This window comes from Urocampus carinirostris, chromosome 5 (assembly GCF_059441175.1).
Source record: "Urocampus carinirostris isolate Australia breed hairy pipefish chromosome 5, RoL_Ucar_1.0, whole genome shotgun sequence".
Taxonomy (NCBI): Eukaryota; Metazoa; Chordata; class Actinopteri; order Syngnathiformes; family Syngnathidae; genus Urocampus; species Urocampus carinirostris.
This window is the reverse complement of record NC_142353.1, coordinates 4,712,939-4,732,960: the sequence shown is the minus strand read 5'-3', so window position 1 is coordinate 4,732,960 and position 20,022 is coordinate 4,712,939. Positions and strand designations below refer to the sequence as shown.

The 20,022-nt window shown below is 38.1% G+C and overlaps 1 protein-coding gene and 2 long non-coding RNA genes across 3 annotated transcripts in view; 2 read left to right on the top strand and 1 right to left on the bottom strand.

Annotated features, from left to right (window-relative positions):
• Positions 1–20,022, bottom strand: part of mvb12bb (multivesicular body subunit 12Bb) — a 51,743-nt gene that overhangs the window by 27,805 nt on the left and 3,916 nt on the right. The window contains exons 2-5 of the mRNA XM_088334970.1: positions 17,892–17,987; positions 13,852–13,942; positions 4,726–4,855; positions 4,043–4,153 (exon numbers count right to left, since the gene is read on the bottom strand). Coding sequence (XP_088191096.1) covers positions 4,043–4,153; positions 4,726–4,855; positions 13,852–13,942; positions 17,892–17,987 — 428 coding nt within the window. The remainder of the gene's footprint in view (positions 1–4,042; positions 4,154–4,725; positions 4,856–13,851; positions 13,943–17,891; positions 17,988–20,022) is intronic.
• Positions 5,202–5,642, top strand: LOC148365037 (uncharacterized). Its single transcript, XR_015850406.1, has 2 exons — positions 5,202–5,339; positions 5,371–5,642. It is a non-coding gene; the product is annotated as an uncharacterized LOC148365037 (long non-coding RNA).
• On the top strand, positions 11,155–12,227 carry LOC148365036 (uncharacterized). The gene is made up of 2 exons (XR_015850405.1): positions 11,155–11,924; positions 11,956–12,227. It is a non-coding gene; the product is annotated as an uncharacterized LOC148365036 (long non-coding RNA).

The window sequence follows — 20,022 nt, the reverse complement described above, 5'->3', positions numbered from 1 at the left end:
CCCTTAACAGCGGGTTTGCTTTTGTAACTGAAGCAGTGTAATAAAAGAAAGGGCTCAGGGGAGGGCCTTTATAACAGGTAGGACTTTTTTATCTTAAGGGTTCTCTCCCTGTTCTCCTTGCAAGTTCCAAATCCCCCAATATTCCCTTGAGCTCCCCTTACATATGTCTCCCAAACCCTAAACTTAACGCAAAACATGAGCGGTGGGAAATATTCCAAGGAGTCACAGTTTGATACAGGCACTATTAGTTAGCTTAAGGACACTGATACTGATAAAATACTATAAAACAATTAAAATATGTTGCTTTGATTTGTCTTTTTTTCAATAATGTAGCTTTTTATTGTTTTTACACAATACAATTATTCCTATTTAAAAAAGTATATATATATAATCCATATTCAAATGAATTGACACAGTTGGCAAGTTGCCACTGAGCGCATTAGCACTAATTAACACAAGTATAACAGGAATTTCTCACCTTGCTTATTTAGGATGTGTTTTTCACATTATTTTTCTACATTATATATTTGACAACTTAAACTGATCCCCATGTACCTTTAAAACACAATATAATGTACATGCAATACGTAAGTGTAAAAATAAAATAATAGTAGATATTTTTAAATATTTTAATCAATATTTTTTTATGAATTGAAATGTTAATTAAAAAGTTAGTAGACACTTAAAAACTGAAACTAAAAAGTTTGATAAGGCCACATAATTTGATCTTTTTTTTCCATCCGTGCTTTTCTATGTGAAAAATATTTGTAGATTTGAAGTCTTGACAATATTTACTTAAATTAACCAACATAAAACATGTTCAGTTGTGGAAAAAATCATTTATTCATTTAAAATATATAAAATGGTGTTCTTCCCTGATTTTTCTATTTATGTCATTTAAAAAAATGCATTTCAGCTGTTGTTGGAAGACTTTAAACACAGTCGTAAACCAAAATCTAAACCATGTAAACCAATCATGTAAAGCAAATAATAAACATTTGACGGAATTTTAAAGAGAACATAAAAATACCTGTTTAGAGGTGCACAAAAGGAAAATTGAAAGTTACAGAGTTGATTTGATTGTCTTAAAGGTTTGTGCAACAAACTATTGTGCTACTTTGGACATGGGGATGTCCTAAGGAGATCAAAAAAAGAGTTTCTAATTTATTATAATTTTACTTTAGGCTGATTTATTGAATCAGACATGAATAATCAACACAGCCTAGAGAATCATTGGCTGCTCTCTGCCCACTATGGAGGAGATTACCAACTAGCGGTACTGCAGCAGAGCCACCAACATTAACGATGAATCTTCTCATCCCGGCCACCACTTCTTTGACATGTTATCGTCTGGTAGGCGCTAGAGCTCCCTTATTATAAAGATTAATGTTCTCAGAGTAATTTTCTTTCCCAGCGCCATCATCCACCCTAAACAAGGGAGCAAAACTGAAAAATATATATCTTGTGACTTATTTGGGAATTTTTGTTGAAGCAAAATGTTAATGTACTACGTTTTTATTTCACTATTGATCAACATAACCTGGGCCAGTCTCTAAGCACTACGTTGTTACATTTTTGGCTTATTTAACCTGACAGCCTTTTATCTTTTTTATCTTTAAATTCCTTATAACATATTTACCCTGGATGGCCATGTCTAATCTCTTTGTAATGTTTTACTATGTTGTTATCAATGACAATAAAGACAATTCAATTCATATCTGCTAAGAAAATTATTCTATTCAATAACAGCTTTCTTTTTATGTGTTTGATTGTGTCAGATGTATATAACAGACACTGGCTTCGTGAACACCAACTCACACAAGAGAATGCAATCAATAAGCAAATTGCTTCTGTGTTTGAATGGTGGTCATCAACAGCTTTGCATCCTAAACATTTAATGGTTCAATATGGTGCACCAGCCTGAGCCAATAAGAACCACCTATTGTGTATTGTGCTTTATCCTTCATTTTACTCCAGCACTCTCTGCTAATTGGTGAGGTATAAACTATGACTTAAAAACGGAACTACCCAGCAGCAATGCATATAAAAGCCCTGGCAAAGCTTGGTCCTATTAAAACATAATTGATAGCACGAATCCACATGCAAACAGACCCCAGCCTGAGGCAGATAAACATTTTAGAGGAATGATCACAGCTTTCCGAATTATGCTAAAAATCTAAAATGGATGGTTATGGACTGCGTTTAAAAGTTTTAGTAATTATTCTTTTAAGAGCACTAATTCAAGAGGTACCAAGTTTAGAAAGTAAAAAAACAAGTGTTGCTGAAAATAAACAACAAACAAAGTATGTTAAGTATGATGGCTAGGATGTTTGCTCAACATGTCATTGCGCATATGCCCGATAGTTAAAGCGTCTTGGCTGCATTCGATAATTTAACCGGTCCCGTTCGGGTGTTTCAGTGAATAATGGATGGGGTGAATCTCAACAGAAGACTTGGAGTGCGGAATGAATTTGAATGTTTTTCCAAAAGCAGGAGCCTGTGATCTCAGCAGGCAACGGAGATGGTTGCGAGTTGCTTAGAGGTGCAATTCATCCCAAACTCGGATGCTCGCCAACTTGAAAGCGAGCTTCAAAAGAACCGAGAACTCACAGGTAAGTGTAGGAAAGGCGCACGTGGGCTTGTTTGCTCTCTCAGAATGTGTTGACTTTTATTCCATATATTTATTGATTCTAATTTAAATATAGGGCCATGTTAACAGTTTCTGACACTATGAAGCTTTTATGTGGCTTTTACTCAGCTCAGCAAATGATGGCAACGCAAAAGCCCCATGCTCTGGCAAAGAACACCAAGATTCGCTGCCAAGCTCACTGTGACAACGTCTCAGCTGTTTATTTACAATTTGTGGTGGAAATCCCCAGGTCTTCATGGCAATAAATAATTGAGCGTATCTGCCTTGGAGCTCACCGCGAGGCCTGAGGCAGAGGATGCGGACACGCAATACTCCAGCATGCCAAAATCTTGGAGCTCTTCTCCCTTCCTCTGCAGCTGTTGCTCATTCTCCGGGCTTCTTTTCCTGTTGTTTGTATGCAGAATGTGACCGTAGAACCAAATAAGAACAAGGCTCTCTGCCTTCTGGGAGATTGACTAATAATTGCCTAACACCCATTCAACTCATTATTGAATCGACTCTCAAGTCTTTACGTGAGATAACCATAAACATGAAAAATATCAAAAAAATAAATGAACAGGATAATACAAACCTTCAGTACATTTACATGAAGGGTATAGTTCAACGGTTCCCAAATTTTTGCGGGCTGGCGCACCCCTTGCTCCCAAATCCATCACTCACTACAAAACCTTGAAAAAAACGCAGTGCTTTGCGGTTTCACAACCGCACTACATTCAAACTTCTAACTTCGACTTCGTACTGCCGGGCCTCTAGCGCCCCCCCTACAGCCTTTTTCTTTCTAACGCCCTGCCCAGATCTTTCCACCGCCCCCAGGATAGCGGTACCGTCCACTTTGGGAACCACTGGTATAGTTGATTCCGATCAGAGTATTTTCGATATTCTGTTTTTTTAAAGTCATCAAATAAGCACAGAAATTTGATATGCACTTAGTGGTATAGTGTTGAGACAAACACGTTACAAACACCATTACTTTTTTAGTAAAATAACTGTCCTTGAAACATGGTGCGTTACTCCACTATTCAAAAAGTGCAAAACTTTGTTGGCATTGGTGTCTACTCACTAACCGTCACTCCTTCACTTATAATATGGGAACATATCAGAGTCTGCTAGGAAGTTTATATATACCTTCAAAGTACACCTGATTACCCTTATGGTAGTGCTGTCTTAAGCACAGAATAAGAGATCCCTGATATTTTTGTCATGAAGACACTCTCCTCAACCTATATGATTGAATCAAACAGCTATAAAATTCAGAAATCGGGGGCTGAGTTTATAAAAGCATATTTAGTTGAGTGTCTCCAGTGGCGAATGGCTGGCAGCGGGTCAGGAGGGGACGTGGCTTATACAGGAACAACTATTGCTTGTATGTAAACACACCCACTGAAGTATTACCTGTTGCTCTCAGAGGGAACGCCATTGTTAACTCTGATGCATCTTTGCTGAGACAATGCTAGATGAGGAACCTCTCCTGTTCGATACCATATTCCCATGTTATTGATCTCACTAAAAAACAAAAATAAGACAATGCAAAAATTAACACATTTTATGATATGAATGCAAGACATGACATGTGATCAATCAATCACGACTCGGACGTCTCAACTTTCATGCTGTCGATGTTGAGTCATTGCGTCATCTTTGTCAGTTGTTGTCATTGTGAGAATGAAGTGACACGTAGAAAGTTTGTATTGGGCAAAAAGAAGATCTAACTGCTTCAAGTTCATCACCCTCCATATTTAAGTTCCAGCATCGGTCCATGTTTGCCGGGATAAAGTCTAAAATGTGTGAATGTACAACGTTTGACTTGTAACTATTTTTTTCTGAATAATAAAAGAAAATCAGTATATTAATTTGAATAGTTCTATAGCCAGAGCAAGCCGCGTATGAAATGGTTTTGTAACTGTGTACCTACGCACAGAAGAACGATTAGAGAAAACCTACGTATTCATTGCAGACAATTTTTATACTATTCATAAAGCACAATGATATCAGCAATATTATATTTACCAGGTTTGTTCAATTTGCAAAGCATTAAAGCTTGATTATTCATCAAACATTATTAGCTGTGGCCGTACCCCAAGCTGGTGTAGTGAGGAAGCTGATTCTTGGTTTTGGCAATGATCTGGAAGTCAAATATAGCAGTCCGTCCAGCTGCGCGTGGGCTCATTTTCACACATAGCCTCCGCTTCCTCATGGCAGGCTCGTCTGATCATGGACACATAAAGATAGGAATCGTCACCTTTTTTTGAACACGAGCCCAAAATAAATTGTTTTTTTTTGCCGGAAAAAAAAATGAATTCAAAGATCTGTCTAACCAATAAGTATGAGCAAGGTTTCATTTCTTTGTTTTTGTCTATAATATGGTCTCGGATTCACAGCCCGAGACCATCAAGCACATGGTTCTTCAATTGAGACCGTTTACATTTTTTATTTATTTACTTATTTTCAGGGGTGGGGGCAATTATTATTCTTTTTTAATTCCCTACACAAAATCAGATCTGAAAAGTAAAAGTTTAAGAATTCCCATGAAAGTAAAGAATACATCTGTTGTGGCAAACAGACTTGCATTTGTAGAATAGAGTTGCATACATGTAGAAATGTAGAAAGATTGTGGTAAATAGACTTGCATTTGTGCATACACTGACGTCAGTAAAAAACTCAGTTCGGGAAGTTCTTGGCAGACAGTTGAGTCTCTGTATACACTGGGCAAGGAACGAAAGGTCTCTGTATACACTGGGCAAGGAACGAAGATCTCTGTATACACTGACGTCAGACTGTTTGGAGAAGCCATCTCCTTGTCTCCTAATAAGGATACAAGGAGATGGCTTGAACGAGAAAAACAAAATTCCTTTAAGTAATACGTGATACAGGACCGCCTTTTGGGGTGTACTCAATCGAAGCCTAATCGTCACTACCAGCTTTAAATACATTGTCATGTTCCTAGCTCTGTGAGATCTTCATTGACGAATCAATAAAGTTGTATCTCCCTCCACGCGGCTGGCTCCTGCCCATCATTATCCACATATGAGAAGACTTTTCTCTCGATTATCGAACCTCCAATTTCTCCAACATTTCGACAACATTTAAATGGCGCCCAACAACGTGGATTTGGCACTTAAATAAACAGTTTGTAAACATGACCGATTTAACAGGATTCAGAAGTCAGACGGACTGTTGAAAAGGGCTGAGGATGGACAGAAAAACAAGCAAAGAACAAACAAAGACGTTCACTCATCCGTTGTCTGCGCCGCTTGTCTACAGCAGGGTCTTGGGGACACTGGAGCACATCCAGGCTGTCCTCAAACAGTGAGCAGGGGGCAATCTGAACTGATTGCAGCCAGTTTCGAGGAGAAAGAGCGGATTACGAGTGGAACGTCACAATGGACTGAGCCAGACGGCCAAGGCTGTCGACGAGGCGGTGATAACGAACAACACGAGTCTGCATTGAATCACGCTAGAATCTTGTTGATTGACGTAGTGTTTACAAATCTGAGGAATATTGATACGTTTGGATTGTGAATTATTTTATTTTTGACACAGAAATACTGCTAAAATTGTATTTTGAATCTGCTTTCCAGGAAAACGGTGATGTGTCTCCAGATGCAGGAGCATCAGGAGGATTATTAAGGAGAATAGGTAACAGGGGAATACCTTTGACTTTATATCAGATACAAGTGCACAATTTAAAAATATTATGCAAAGGGGGGGTGTGAAATAGCTGAAAAAACAAGGTTACTGGTCTCCGTATTTACAGGCCACGGTAGACGGAGAGAATAATAATGGAAAAGAGTAAATGGAATATTAGAATCAAGGATAAACACTTTGTGAGTACTAGGCTCAACTGAGGGGATGCGCTACAGTTAGCGCTGATGAGTTATCGCATGCAAACTCATTGGATCACGCATTTAACACCGCATGAAATGCTAACAGGCAGACCAGCACCGCATCTGGGAGGTCCCTATAAGGGGCCGCCACTTGAGCAACTACAAACTGAACTGAGAGACTGAATGGGACAATTGACGGCTGTCATCTACCGGCTGACAAGAGTCCAAGGTCGAACAACCATTTGAAAAGACGTCCCAGGGGATCTCGTCTACATCAAGGTTTCAACGAAAGTGGAACCATCCGAGGCGTGAGGGACCGTACCCCGTCGTGAGGGCAACGCCGGCCGCAGTCCAGGTCGAGGGCAGCTCGAAATGGTACCATCTGAACCACTGTACCACGGCTCACGCTGCCACCGTCAACGAGACCAAGCAAGATCAACAGGGCAGTAACGTTAAATTAGGAAAACAAGATGTGGGTGACAAAGCTGTGTGTGATAATAAATTGTCTGATATGATTGTTACTAGGAGCAGAGCTCGAGAAATCGCAGCGGCGAATGGAAATTGCCAGCCGAAAGTGCAGCCGGAAATCCAAAGAGCGACGCTGCAGTTGCAGACCATGACGCATCCTAGAGACAGCGGCCCGGTTAAGTGTGACACTACTGTATAACATGCCAAAACGGTTGAGGATTTGGAAAGTACAAGTACATTTTACCTCATGAAGGGCTCAATGGCCCTGAGGTATGGAAGCTCGAAAGTACCAAAATTAAAAATATTACAGGAAAAAAGGAAAATGTGAGATATGACGAAAATGTGTAAAATATAATTCTTAGAATATGGTTTCATAAGAAACATGCACTCGAAATCTTTTAAAGGGACAGTGTGTATAAATTGACCCCAAGATGTCTTTGCACTGTGGAGTGCAACCAAAATAAAAGTGCTTAACAGGATGAATAGGAGAGTCACAGTGCCCACATAAGCACTATTTTTCACTGCCTCTAGGTGATGCTCATGTTATGGAAAACTCCAGTAACTCTAGTTTACAGTCACGTAGTCACACCAGCAGTCCCTGTTTTGGATGTAAATTGCTAAAAATACTTTATAAGAAAGCTAATTAAACGATTTAGGTTCACTATCAAGACATTTCTAATAAAAACTCGCAGGAAAAAACCTTAACCGAGAACGAACGTTTTCTTCAGGAGCTGTAGCAAAGAAACTCAAACGTTTTGATTGGGTGAGTGTTAGGAACTATAAACAGGACATGCGCACTTGTGCTAAAAGTAGATACGTAAGTATCTTCAGTTGTAGGAATTTTTGACATTTTCACAAAATAACTTGGCTTGCATCAGGTTTTGAATCAATAATTTGAGACAAAATGACAGACAAAATGAGCCTCAGCACTCATAAGTGACGGCGGGAGAGAGTCGAATTTTAAGTCACTCAACACTCAAAACGTCACACAGTGAAAATTAAAATCGCTGAATGAAAGTACCGTAGAAATACTACGACAGTAATACGGTAATAGAGAAATGCCCCTAGAGGTATACTAAACAATATCACAAAACTAACGATTCAATATAGTACTTTAAAACAAAGACATAGTACACTACATCAATTAAAAATAAATAAAAAAATAAATAACTACAGAACTAAATACCAAGTTAAGTGCAAGAAGGGCATTTATGAGCTGGCTCTCTTCAATAAATTGAGAAAAAAGCAGTTTTGTCCAATGAAAAAGACTGACTTAACCAATTACCAACAACAATGACGTAATCTCGAAGCGACGAGATCTCATTAGCTAAGATCGGCGTGCAGAAGAATAAAAACTCATACAGCAAAACCAAAGTAAGCAAAAATAAATAAACAAATAAATAAATCACAAAAGTAGCGAAAATAACATGAGAGCTGCTGGAGTGGCTGCCATTCGTGACGGCGCCGGAAGTAACATTATCAAATACATTTTTCCACAATTGGGTCAGAATTAAACCTCTAGGGTTTAATCCAGCCATTCATGTGCAGTAAACCAAAGGAGAACAAGAAATGGGATGGTAAAGTATTACAATAATGTAAATCCTACTACAGAAATTCTATGAAATTACTAGAAAACGGAATATAGAGCTTGAAAACCGGGACATAGTATATGGTACGGCTATGATTCTAAAAAGACCAACTACAGAAATTCTGCAAGAATACCGCTACAAAACTACAACAGCATTAATACTAGCGCTACTAAAGAAATCCTGCAAAAATATAGCCTCAGGTGTACTACAACAGACTTCGAAAATATTACAGAATCTTATTTAATATTATAAGATACTACTGCAGGAATGGTTGAGTTAAGTGCAGAGCGGACCAGAACTTAATCGCTTAACGACCAGTTACTTCTATTCAGCAAATTGTCCAACGCTTAGGGAATAAACAAAACAGCAACTGGCTTACAGGCAAACAGGAACTCAGACTAGGAATACTCATAAAACAGGCTTTTACTCAGAACGGGCAAGCCCTTAAGGAGGACACATGCAAATTAGACGGTCGCCACGGCGACCATGCTGGACATGACAGAAATACTACATACGTGCACAACTACAATAACACAGTTGTACCTCTACTTATAAGTTTAATTGGTTCTAGCAGTAAATATGGAATGATGAAACTATTGTAAATCGAAACACATTATCAATTTGAATCAATTGGATTGAAACGGGATTAGTCCGTTCCGAAAGCAAACGAACCTTGTTGAATCAACTGCAATTGCCCTGAAGGTATGCTGGTGTTCAGTAGGGGTTCATACATATACACAAAATAGATAAACATGAAATAAATATAATGAAATATAACATCATAACTGTAAATGAGAAAAACTGGATGTGTCCCCAGGCTCGTGACGCCAAAAGTTTGCCCACCCTTGACTTAGAACCATTGTTTTTGGGACGATGGACTGGTGGTTAATTGCGCTTTTAATGACGGATTTCTTTTTAGGTTCTTTTTAAGAAGCAGAATGTTGGAAAAAATTTTTGAGCTGATTGTAGGCGATGATGAAATAGGTCGATAAATTCTCTATAGAGCGTGACGTCTCGTTTGGTTTCATGTTATAGTCATCATAGTTCCATTCCACTCCATTTAGTTATTAGTATCGATACGACAACACACGCACACTGCTGTCGTCTTAATAAAACTGAATCGTCTCTGCATCGCACAACACAGTGGCCACGATCACACTCTCAGTCCGCTCTTGGCGCCCATACTCAGTCATCCCTCTCCTCAGAGCGCCCTAAACCTTGCTTCCTTGATTGAGTAGAAGGACGTGTATGAATAGTGCAATTGCGATAGAAGACAAGTTTGAATTACTGAAATTCCGAGTATTATGGGATGAGTCAGACGAAAGCGAGACATAGATTGTGAACTTAGGTTTTAACTCAGGGGGAAGTTGAGACATTCCGTAAAAATAAGTTAAAACCTAGTTTTTTTCCGAAATTGATGAAAAATTGTCTTCTGAATAAGCTCTCCATATAACTGTTTTGAGAACATTTTGGGATGGTATTTTTCATTTTTGGCAAAATCATTCATTTTGAGCGTGAATTACCTGCTTTCTTTGCAAAATACTGTTATTTTGAACAAGTTTACTTACTGAAGAGATCATATATAGGTTATGATTTTTATAAAAGGCAAAACAAAGAGTGAATCATAACAATAAAAACGTCTTTTCTTGGGTTAAATTGACAATTTAACAATCTATCCTGGTCATCTGCCTCGAGGGGAATGGCCAACAGCAAGATAACACGTTGAAAATCAAACGAAAATGCAAATAAAAAGTGCATACAAATTTTTTCTCGGATGTGATCAATCTACAAAAGAGAACACTCAAACACTCAAATCAGGGTAAATGATTCTGACAAGGATAATGGTTAAACTGATCCAGTGACTGTATTTAGTGAAAAAGCAAAATTTGAAATTTAGAACTGACAATTTAAAAAATAAATTGTTTATCTTCTAGTTAGAATTTTGGGATAGAATGCTCAAAATGGATAGGGCATCTTATAGTGGGGATTTTGATTTTCGCTTAAAATAAATATAAAGACGTGCAACCAGTCGGAGTGCCGATGGACTACCAGAAACCAAATGTGTTAACGACAGTACAGACTAAAGTGACGGATAATATGCTAAACCTTAATGTGACGATACAGGCGAGAAGGGTACCGACACACCATAGTCCAGAAAAACCTACACCCACGGCGACAGCACTGAAGAGTGAGGTTACAACGCCGACAGCCAAAAATGAGTGCACGGCCAGTACGTAAAATTCGGGAAATTGTGTAAAAGAGGAAAACCATAACCCTAACTCGGTAGTTGTGTAGGCGCATGGTCTCAATGTGCACTGACTTAATTTGACTAATTAACTTAAATTTTTGTGGGCCATCTGTCTTGTTTTATGTTTTATGTTTGTTCAATGTTGTAAGTGTTTGTATTCTTTCCTGTATTCTTATCTTTCTTGTCTATATGGTTGTCCAGCGTTTAATCGGCCCACGTAACTGAAAGGATTAACAGAAAAATATCGAAGGAAAAGGAAAAAGGGAACAATACAGTACTCATTGAGACGAGAAAAACGTTTTTAAAGAGGAAGACGGTTTAAAATGTATTGTTTTCTTTTCACAAATATATTGATTTATAATTGTGATTCTTTTGTTGGTATGTCACACTGCCGGGGAGCAAGCTGCTGTCTGGGATGGTCAGGATGCATCGTCGCTTCCGGGTTTTTGGCTGCATGGAAACTGAGCGTGATGCCTGCTGGGATGAACACTCACTCCAACATCTGACTTCACGACACCCGTTGACGAATACGACATTGCATGGTCTTCAAAATGTTCGCGGGAGTCAGGCCAAAGGCCGATGTGTATGCTGTATCACTATCCAGTCATGCACTCATCTTGAAATGTATCGACGACTGTTACCAAAATTTGTTATCACTCACTTATCAGTTCATTTATTCATTTACCTTTATCACGTACCGATCAACCGTCAACGGTCCATGTGTATAATCCAGTGTGTACGGATAAAGATAAATGAAGGGGGGGTTAGTGCATGGGTCAGATGTTTGGAGTGTTGGGGGTTTTTGTAAATGAAACATGAACAATGAAAGTTAAAATGATCACAGCAGGCTGACCGCCAGAATTTTATTTTATTTTCGATTCGCGTAAACTCTGTCCGTGTATTGATATTATTGATTTGTAATACCTTGCCACTACTCTGTATTGATTTTCAATTTTAATTTCCATTCAAAGTGGGAGTATAAACTCCCAAAGGGGGGATTATGTTGTGGCAAACAGACTTGCATTTGTAGAATAGAGTTGCATACATGTAGAAATGTAGAAAGATTGTGGTAAATAGACTTGCATTTGTGCATACACTGACGTCAGTAAAAAACTCAGTTCGGGAAGTTCTTGGCAGACAGTTGAGTCTCTGTATACACTGGGCAAGGAACGAAAGGTCTCTGTATACACTGGGCAAGGAACGAAGATCTCTGTATACACTGACGTCAGACTGTTTGGAGAAGCCATCTCCTTGTCTCCTAATAAGGATACAAGGAGATGGCTTGAACGAGAAAAACAAAATTCCTTTAAGTAATACGTGATACAGGACCGCCTTTTGGGGTGTACTCAATCGAAGCCTAATCGTCACTACCAGCTTTAAATACATTGTCATGTTCCTAGCTCTGTGAGATCTTCATTGACGAATCAATAAAGTTGTATCTCCCTCCACGCGGCTGGCTCCTGCCCATCATTATCCACATATGAGAAGACTTTTCTCTCGATTATCGAACCTCCAATTTCTCCAACATTTCGACAACACATCCTCAATAAACAAGCTGCAATGGAAGGGACATTTAAAAAAAGAAAAATTATATATATATATATATATATATATATATATATATATATATATATATATATATATATATATATATATATATATATATATATATATATATATATATATATATATATATATATATATATATATATATATATATATATATATATATATATATATATATATATATATATTGTTTTAAATAATAAAATTAAATAAATAAAAGATCAAATAGATTTGCCTTGTTTTTAAATACTTTGAGTCTGTTCAGAACAATGAGAGGTAGAATTTTGCATTTTAGTCACTTTGGGTCTTCGTACTATGTATTCTTCCTTGTGCTTTAAGCACTCTTTTTCAGTTAAACTACACCACAGAGCGACTTCTAGTGGTCCAATAATACACACCATATTTTTGAAGTGCTTTTGTATTTAATGTGTGATACTCCTTTGGCTTTATTCAGTGACTGTTAACAACCAAAATAATTCAATCAATCCATTCTAACCACAAAACAAGAAAACAAAATATATATCTAACTTCCTATCCATATGTAACGTGATTACTCAGTAGCTCAGGAGGTAGAGCGATCAAGGGATCCCAGTTCGAATCCCGGCTCGTCCGTGTTACATGTCGAAGTCTCCTTGGATAAGACACTGAACCCCTAATACCCCCAATAAGCTGGTTAGCGCCTTACATAGCTGCAAGGCCGCTATTGGGAAATGTGGAGCACATTGTAAAGCGCTTTGGGAAGTCATTGACTTGAAAAGCACCATATAAAATGCAGATCATTTCATTTAATTTCACTTCAGTGGCTCAAATGAAAGAAAAAACAGATTCCTTATTTGGCGTTAATGCACGGCAGGGATTTAAAGCAGTTTTGACTGAATAAATATGCAATAAACTATATCAGGTGCACAGTACATTAAACATAGACCCATATAAAGTAATTAAATATTAAATTACACCATAGACTAAAATAAAATAATGTATTTTTGTCTTTCTCACAAAGAAATGCCATCCTTCTGTATATTGCCTCTGTGCTTTTCTCATTTATTTCCCCAGCAACACTGTGAGTGCAGCATAAATGGAATGATAATAAAAATAATAAACAAGCTGTCCTTGCTTCACACACCAAAATATTATTACATTTCCAAGGCATGGATGGTGAAGGGGAAATACATAGCACTCAAAATGCACTAAAGCATTGGGGAATGCATTTCATTAATATTAGATAACCCCTTCTCCTCGTCCTCTTCCCAAATAAATACATAAATAAATAAGGCCCTCATAAAGAAAAGCGCAGCTCCTGCTTAGATAAACAATGACTCATGATTCTCTTGTGTTGTACCTCTGAGGCAAAATGTTTATTTTATGCCCACAGTCTACTATAAACTAAGCTAACCTGCACCCATAAAACATTCACTATCTCAAGCAAAGCTGCCCACACCAATTGAGCTGGTCAGGCAGTAAGAAAATGGGAAACCAGGCAGAGGTCTACATTCGCTTTTTTCTTACTTGTGTCCATCGTTTCTTGTACCGCAATGAAGCCCTCCGGCAAGGCATCCTTAACGTCTATCAATTTAATATCCACAACAACATCAGGGCCCTGTAACAGACACAACATGAAAAAGAACTGATGAAACAAGAGTTTTGGAATGATGAATGCTTAAGATAAAAGGGGTGTCTAAATATAGTAAGTATGTATACATCCATCCATCCATCCGTCCATTATCTGCACAACTTATCCTCAGTATGGTCGCGGGGGTGCTCGAGCCCATCCCAGCTATCTTTGGGCAGTGGGCAGGGGACACCCTGAACTGGTTGCCAGCTAGTCGCAGGGCACACAGAGACAGACAACTCACTCGCTCATTCAGACCTAGGGACAATTTTGAATGGCCAATAAACCTGACATGCAGGTTTTTGGAATGTGGGAGGAAACCGGAGTGCCCGGAAGAAAACCCACTCAAGCACGAGGAGAACATGCAAACTCCACACAGGAAGGTTCGATCTCATGACCTCAGAACTGTGCCACACACGCGCTACCGTTCAATTACATTCCCCCCAAATTTATATACAGAGTCGTTGTAGAAAGGTTTTCGCAAGATGGACATATTACGCCAGTGGTGCATTTGTCGGCAAAATGCAGCGCCCTAACAGGTATCGGTTGTGAAAGACTGGTAAGCATCCAGACTTTGATAAGCTTTTGAATCAGCTCGAGTGTATGGGAACACTCCATTTACAATTAAGAGGTACAGATGGTTTGGACGGAGGTCAGGTGGACAGGACGTTTTATATATATATATATATATATATATATATATATATATATATATATATATATATATATATATATATATATATATATATATATATATATATATATATATGCATGTGCGGCACAGTTTATGTCTTGGGAACCTCCTGCGTGGGTTCAAATCCAGCTCCAGACTTCCTGTGTGGAGTTTGTATGTTCTCCCCATGCTTGCGTGGGTTTCCTCCGGGCCCTCCGGTTTCCTCCCACATTCCAAAAACATGCATTTCAGGTGAATTGGCCAGTCCAAATTGTCCCTAGGTGTGAATGAGAGAGCTTGTTGTCTGTCCCTGTGTGCCCTGCCATTGGCTGGCAACCAGTTCAGGGTGTCCCCTGCCCACTGCCCGATGATTGCTGGGATGGGCTCCAGCACCCCCGCGACCCTACTGAGGATAAGCGGTGTAGCTATTGAGATGAGATGAGATGAGATATATATATATATATATATATATATATATATATATATATATATATATATATATATATATATATATATATATATATATATATACCTTAGGGTTTGACTGCTCTGCGACCTTTGTGGATTCATCCTAGTATGAGATGAGACATATATATATATATATATATATATATATATATATATATATATATATATATATATATATATATATATATATATATATATATATATATATATATATATATATATATATATATATCATCTCATCTCATTAGCTACACCGCTTATCCTCAGTAGGGTCGCAGGGGTGCTGGAGCCCATCCCAGCAATCATCGGGCAGTGGGCAGCAGACACCCTGAACTGGTTGCCAGCCAATCGCAGGGCACACAGGGACAGACAACACGCTCCCTCATTCACACATATATATATATATATATATATATATATATATATATATATATTATATATATATATATATATATATATATATATATATATGTTTGTATGTTTCCTGCAGCCTTCAACAGCTCCTAGTTACTTATATGGCCAGAGTCCCAATCTCAACCCAATAGAGAACCTCTGGAAAATATCTGGTGATAAAGTTATGGTCAAAAGACCCACTACAATTACTGAATTGTGGGTCAGGGTTTGAGTTAGGGTAAGGGTAAGGGTTTAGACCAAAATCACACCAGAACAGTTTGAGAGACTAGTACTATCCTGTGGCCGCAGATAAAGTCATTTACTGCAGAGGCCTGCCCAATTAGTACTAATTGCTTACGTTTGTAACCTCCAGAATGGATTTTCCAAAAATTTGCCAAAATTGTTGTTTTCTAATTTTTTATCATTGTGTTCTTTAATTTTGATCAGTACGTTCTCTGAAAAATATTTATTTTGTGAAATGCCTTTAGTCATTTTGTGTAAGAAGTGTTGTAGTACCACACGGTATATAAATGCACATACACGCCAAAGCAACACTGTTGTGCAGAGAGGTTTAGAAGGGCAAATGTTATTTATGGAAGGATTCTGTTTTAAGAGCATTCAGGGGCTGTTTCATTTGACATTTTCAACCATGACTTTTCCATGACTCCTTAACATTTTCATTTTTAGGCATAATAAATTGCAATAATACACCCGTGCAGAAGAAAGTGGGCTGAACCAAGCGTGACTGGATGCCTGGATTCTCTGCGTGACGGTTATCGCTATTACAGATTTTCTTATTCATAGTTTTTACATGACTTAAGGAATAATATGGATGACTGTCATTACTATGCTTGGGAGCTTTTTTTCTTTGGTATTTGCCTTTTCTGCTGGAATCCCCACCATCATGACGTGACAAAGGGGGCTCATCTAGTTTCACCCCGAGTATGATAAATCACAAACTATTTACTCCCAACCCATGTAACTCAAAGTATAATTTTACAGAATCTGTTTTTGTCATAGAAAATTATAGTAAGGGCTCCGTTGACTGGCAGACAAAATAGCCCTTGTTGATAGCGCTGTCACATTTTATTTATGTCAAAGTCTTAAAAGCAACACAGACACACATTTTAAGATGATAAACAGGAACAAGGGCAGGACCATTTGTATGTTGCACTAGCCAACAGTTCAGAATGTCTTTGAGTTTCAAATGACCTATATACTTGTAAAGAAAGAAAGGATCCTGCAATAAAAGTAGAGGCAAAGTTCATAGAAATATTTCACACATTTTAATGTTCTAAATCTGCGCAAAACTCTCAACCCAGATAACTTTTTTTAAGTTTTTGTTAACTCTATGTTTTATGAAACTATCATTATAAAAGTCAGAATAAGTATTATTTCATTAATTAGCCAATGAATTAGCCAAGGCAGGCAGTATTGACAATGCTCATGCTTGAATAGATTTTCTCTTTTTGGGGGACTGGGTGGGGGGCAGTCCTAGTAATGATTACTTGGGGGATTTCATTGGTGAAATGCAAAACTACTATGAAAATAAATAAATAACTGTAATCCAATTTTACTCCTGCTGTTAGAACTTCAAAATAATAATCTAGAAGTTTAAGGTTTGAAGGTTTAATGTTATAACTAAGTGATCGCCTCCATTTTTGACAATCATTTTGTTATAATTATTTTTAAACTATTTGTTATCATTTCTTGCCTACAAGCCACAACTTTTGTCACACTATTTCAACACTGTGGCTAATGCAAAGATGTGGCTCAGATATTCAATTTACTTTTTCTTTTTTTCTTTTAGCGCTGTGTTGCTGTGTCACTGCTGTTTTTTGCTGGTACTTGTGTTGCAATGTCTCTGGGCCTTTTCCCAGTATGTGTTTATTGTTAAAACTTTAAGAACTCTTTGCAAATATCTCATGTGTTAACATAGGCACGCGTGTCTTACAGTCAGGTGCGTTTGAAATTCTGGAAATTATGGTAATCTAGTTGCAGTGTGCTGAAATATAAACTGCTGATGATGATTATTAGCTTTACATCCAATATGGTGTTATTTTGGCATTTAAAATAGTTATCATGTCCAGTAATCATAGGTCATTGTCTCAACGGATTAAGTATTTTTTCAATTACTGGCAGCGTGTTAAAATATATCTTAGTGTTGTGCGATTAATAAGAAAATAACCCAGAAGAACAGGATAAAATATACTGCATATACTTTGAATATGCATTCAAATTAATAGTTGTAAAATGTTCCCAAAACCGATTTATGGTGCTATTCTTTTATAAAACAAGCTAATTTGGGGAAAGCATGTTATAACTATCCAAGCCAAATCCAACAGACGAAGACAAAAATACAGAATCTGCACAGAAAGTGATACTTCACATTCTTAAACTTACAGGTTTCCTGGTAAAACACAGGAAGCGTGTGACCTTGGATTTGAATAAGCCGTCCTTCCACAGGTCGGCATCAGAGCCATCTGTTGTTTGTGCTACCTACATTGAGGGAGAAAAAAACAAGGAGGGAAAGAGAAAAAAAACAGGAGGTGGGATAAAGTTAATGTATGTATGCCATGAGCATGTCGCCATTGTCTCTTCCTTGCATACTCGCCTTAATTAATGCTCGCCTGCACTCGGGCTCCATCTCATTAGAGCGCTGCATGGGCAAAGGAGTCTAAGCCTCCAAAAAGCTAGCTAAAAATATCATCCCTTGGGAGAAGTCTGATTAAAGATGCCCTGACAACAATCCACTCTAATAGGGTAGCCATTCTTTTGTGTGCGTCCTTGGAAAGAAACTGATTGTATGCAATCTTTTTTTTTTCTTTTTTTTTTAAATGCGAGAACCCCTTAAAAAGGTAAAGGTGAGCTTAGAAAACGGCACCTTAGGGTTTGACTGCTCTGCGACCTTTGTGGATTCATCCTAGTATTTAATGAGACAAACATTCCAACAGTAAACTGCTGAGGATAGAAACGTAGTTTATCAAGTGTGCAGAAATGAAGGAGCACCCCAATAAAGGAGCATCTTGTCCTTGTATAATAGGCTCATTCATAGTTATAAAAGATTGACGCATGCAGTAAGAATAATAAATTGCATCATATTGACAGCATTTGGGTGCTGCTAGTCAAGCTCAAGGTCTTAAACAGCATCGCTGTATAAAATATAACCTGCAGACTCCTTTACTGTCGAAGCAAATATGCACGGTTGAGCATTCATGTTCCATTGGCCACAATGTGTGAATCGCCTAAATAACTGCCAGGGTTATTTTCTAAAGGGATCCTTTACAAAGAAGAGTCAATCTAATGAGGTTCATTCAAATGAAGAAGTCATAGATCTCTGCACCCACCCACACACATTACCCCCCTTGACAATAATGATGAATGACCCCCAGTGACTGTGGAGGTTGGGGTGTGTGGTCGAACATGGCGCAGGGAGATTCATGCAAAACCGCTGCAGACAAGATGAGAGGGTGTAGGGGAGATAGTGAGGTGAGAAAGACAGAGCGAGGTGTAGATGAGCAACAAGCTCTTTCCTGCCTGGGCGTCACCAACGGCTCTTCAACTTAAAGTCCCAGAAGGATCTCATATATCACAGAGCCTTGCTCTTCTTTACCAGACAAGCCACCCTGGCCACTTTTTCCAGGTCAGTAGTCGCGGCATTATGTCAGCATAAGCAAAGGTCTGGTTTTGTGAAACCGAAAGTCAAGTTGAAGAGTAATGAGGCTACGGCACCTCAGGCATCATTCGGCAATGGCCAGGAGCAGCTCGAGAACAACACGGCTTGAATGTGAAAGGCAGAAACAATATGCTGTGTTTCTCAAAGCTTTCTTTTTGCGGCTGTTGACGATCATTAAAACTATGTTGGTGACTGCAATATGTGAGCGCCAACAGATGTCAAATCAGTTGAAGTCTCTTGATTAAAAAAGCAATGACAGGTCTTTCCCCCCAAAAAATCAAAACACAGATAAGACATGTAAACAGGTGCTGAGATTTCTAATAAAAGATCTCAGGGGACTAACACAGACAGAACAGACATAAAACAATACTCTAGAGGGAAACTCCACCCAAGGGATACATAGAGGAAACAGAATGACAATATTCATCTAAGTCTTCATTGTTTTAGGCAGTCAACAGAAGCCGAAACTAAAAATTGAAATTTGTATGTCTGTCGATTCACATTGAGTCTGTCAAATCAATACTTTCCCTTACAAGGGAAATTATTAACTGTTAAGATACATTTATTGCCAATATTCAGGTTTTGTAAGGCCATGTAAACAGAAACCAGAATATGCTTATATTCGGACTGCTAATATGGTCAAGTCAATACTTTTTAAAGCGGAATTCTCACTCATGTAAACAAAATCGTTTAAAGGTGGGGCACATCCTATATTTTCTCTTTTTAGTAGGTGTTAACAATGCCAAACTGAGTTTAAAGAGCCCCTATAATTAATTTTTCCACCGCACTTACCTGCTTTTATTTTACTTTTAGCAGAGCTATTTGGTCCCCGGAACACATTAGTTAGGAGGAAGGGGA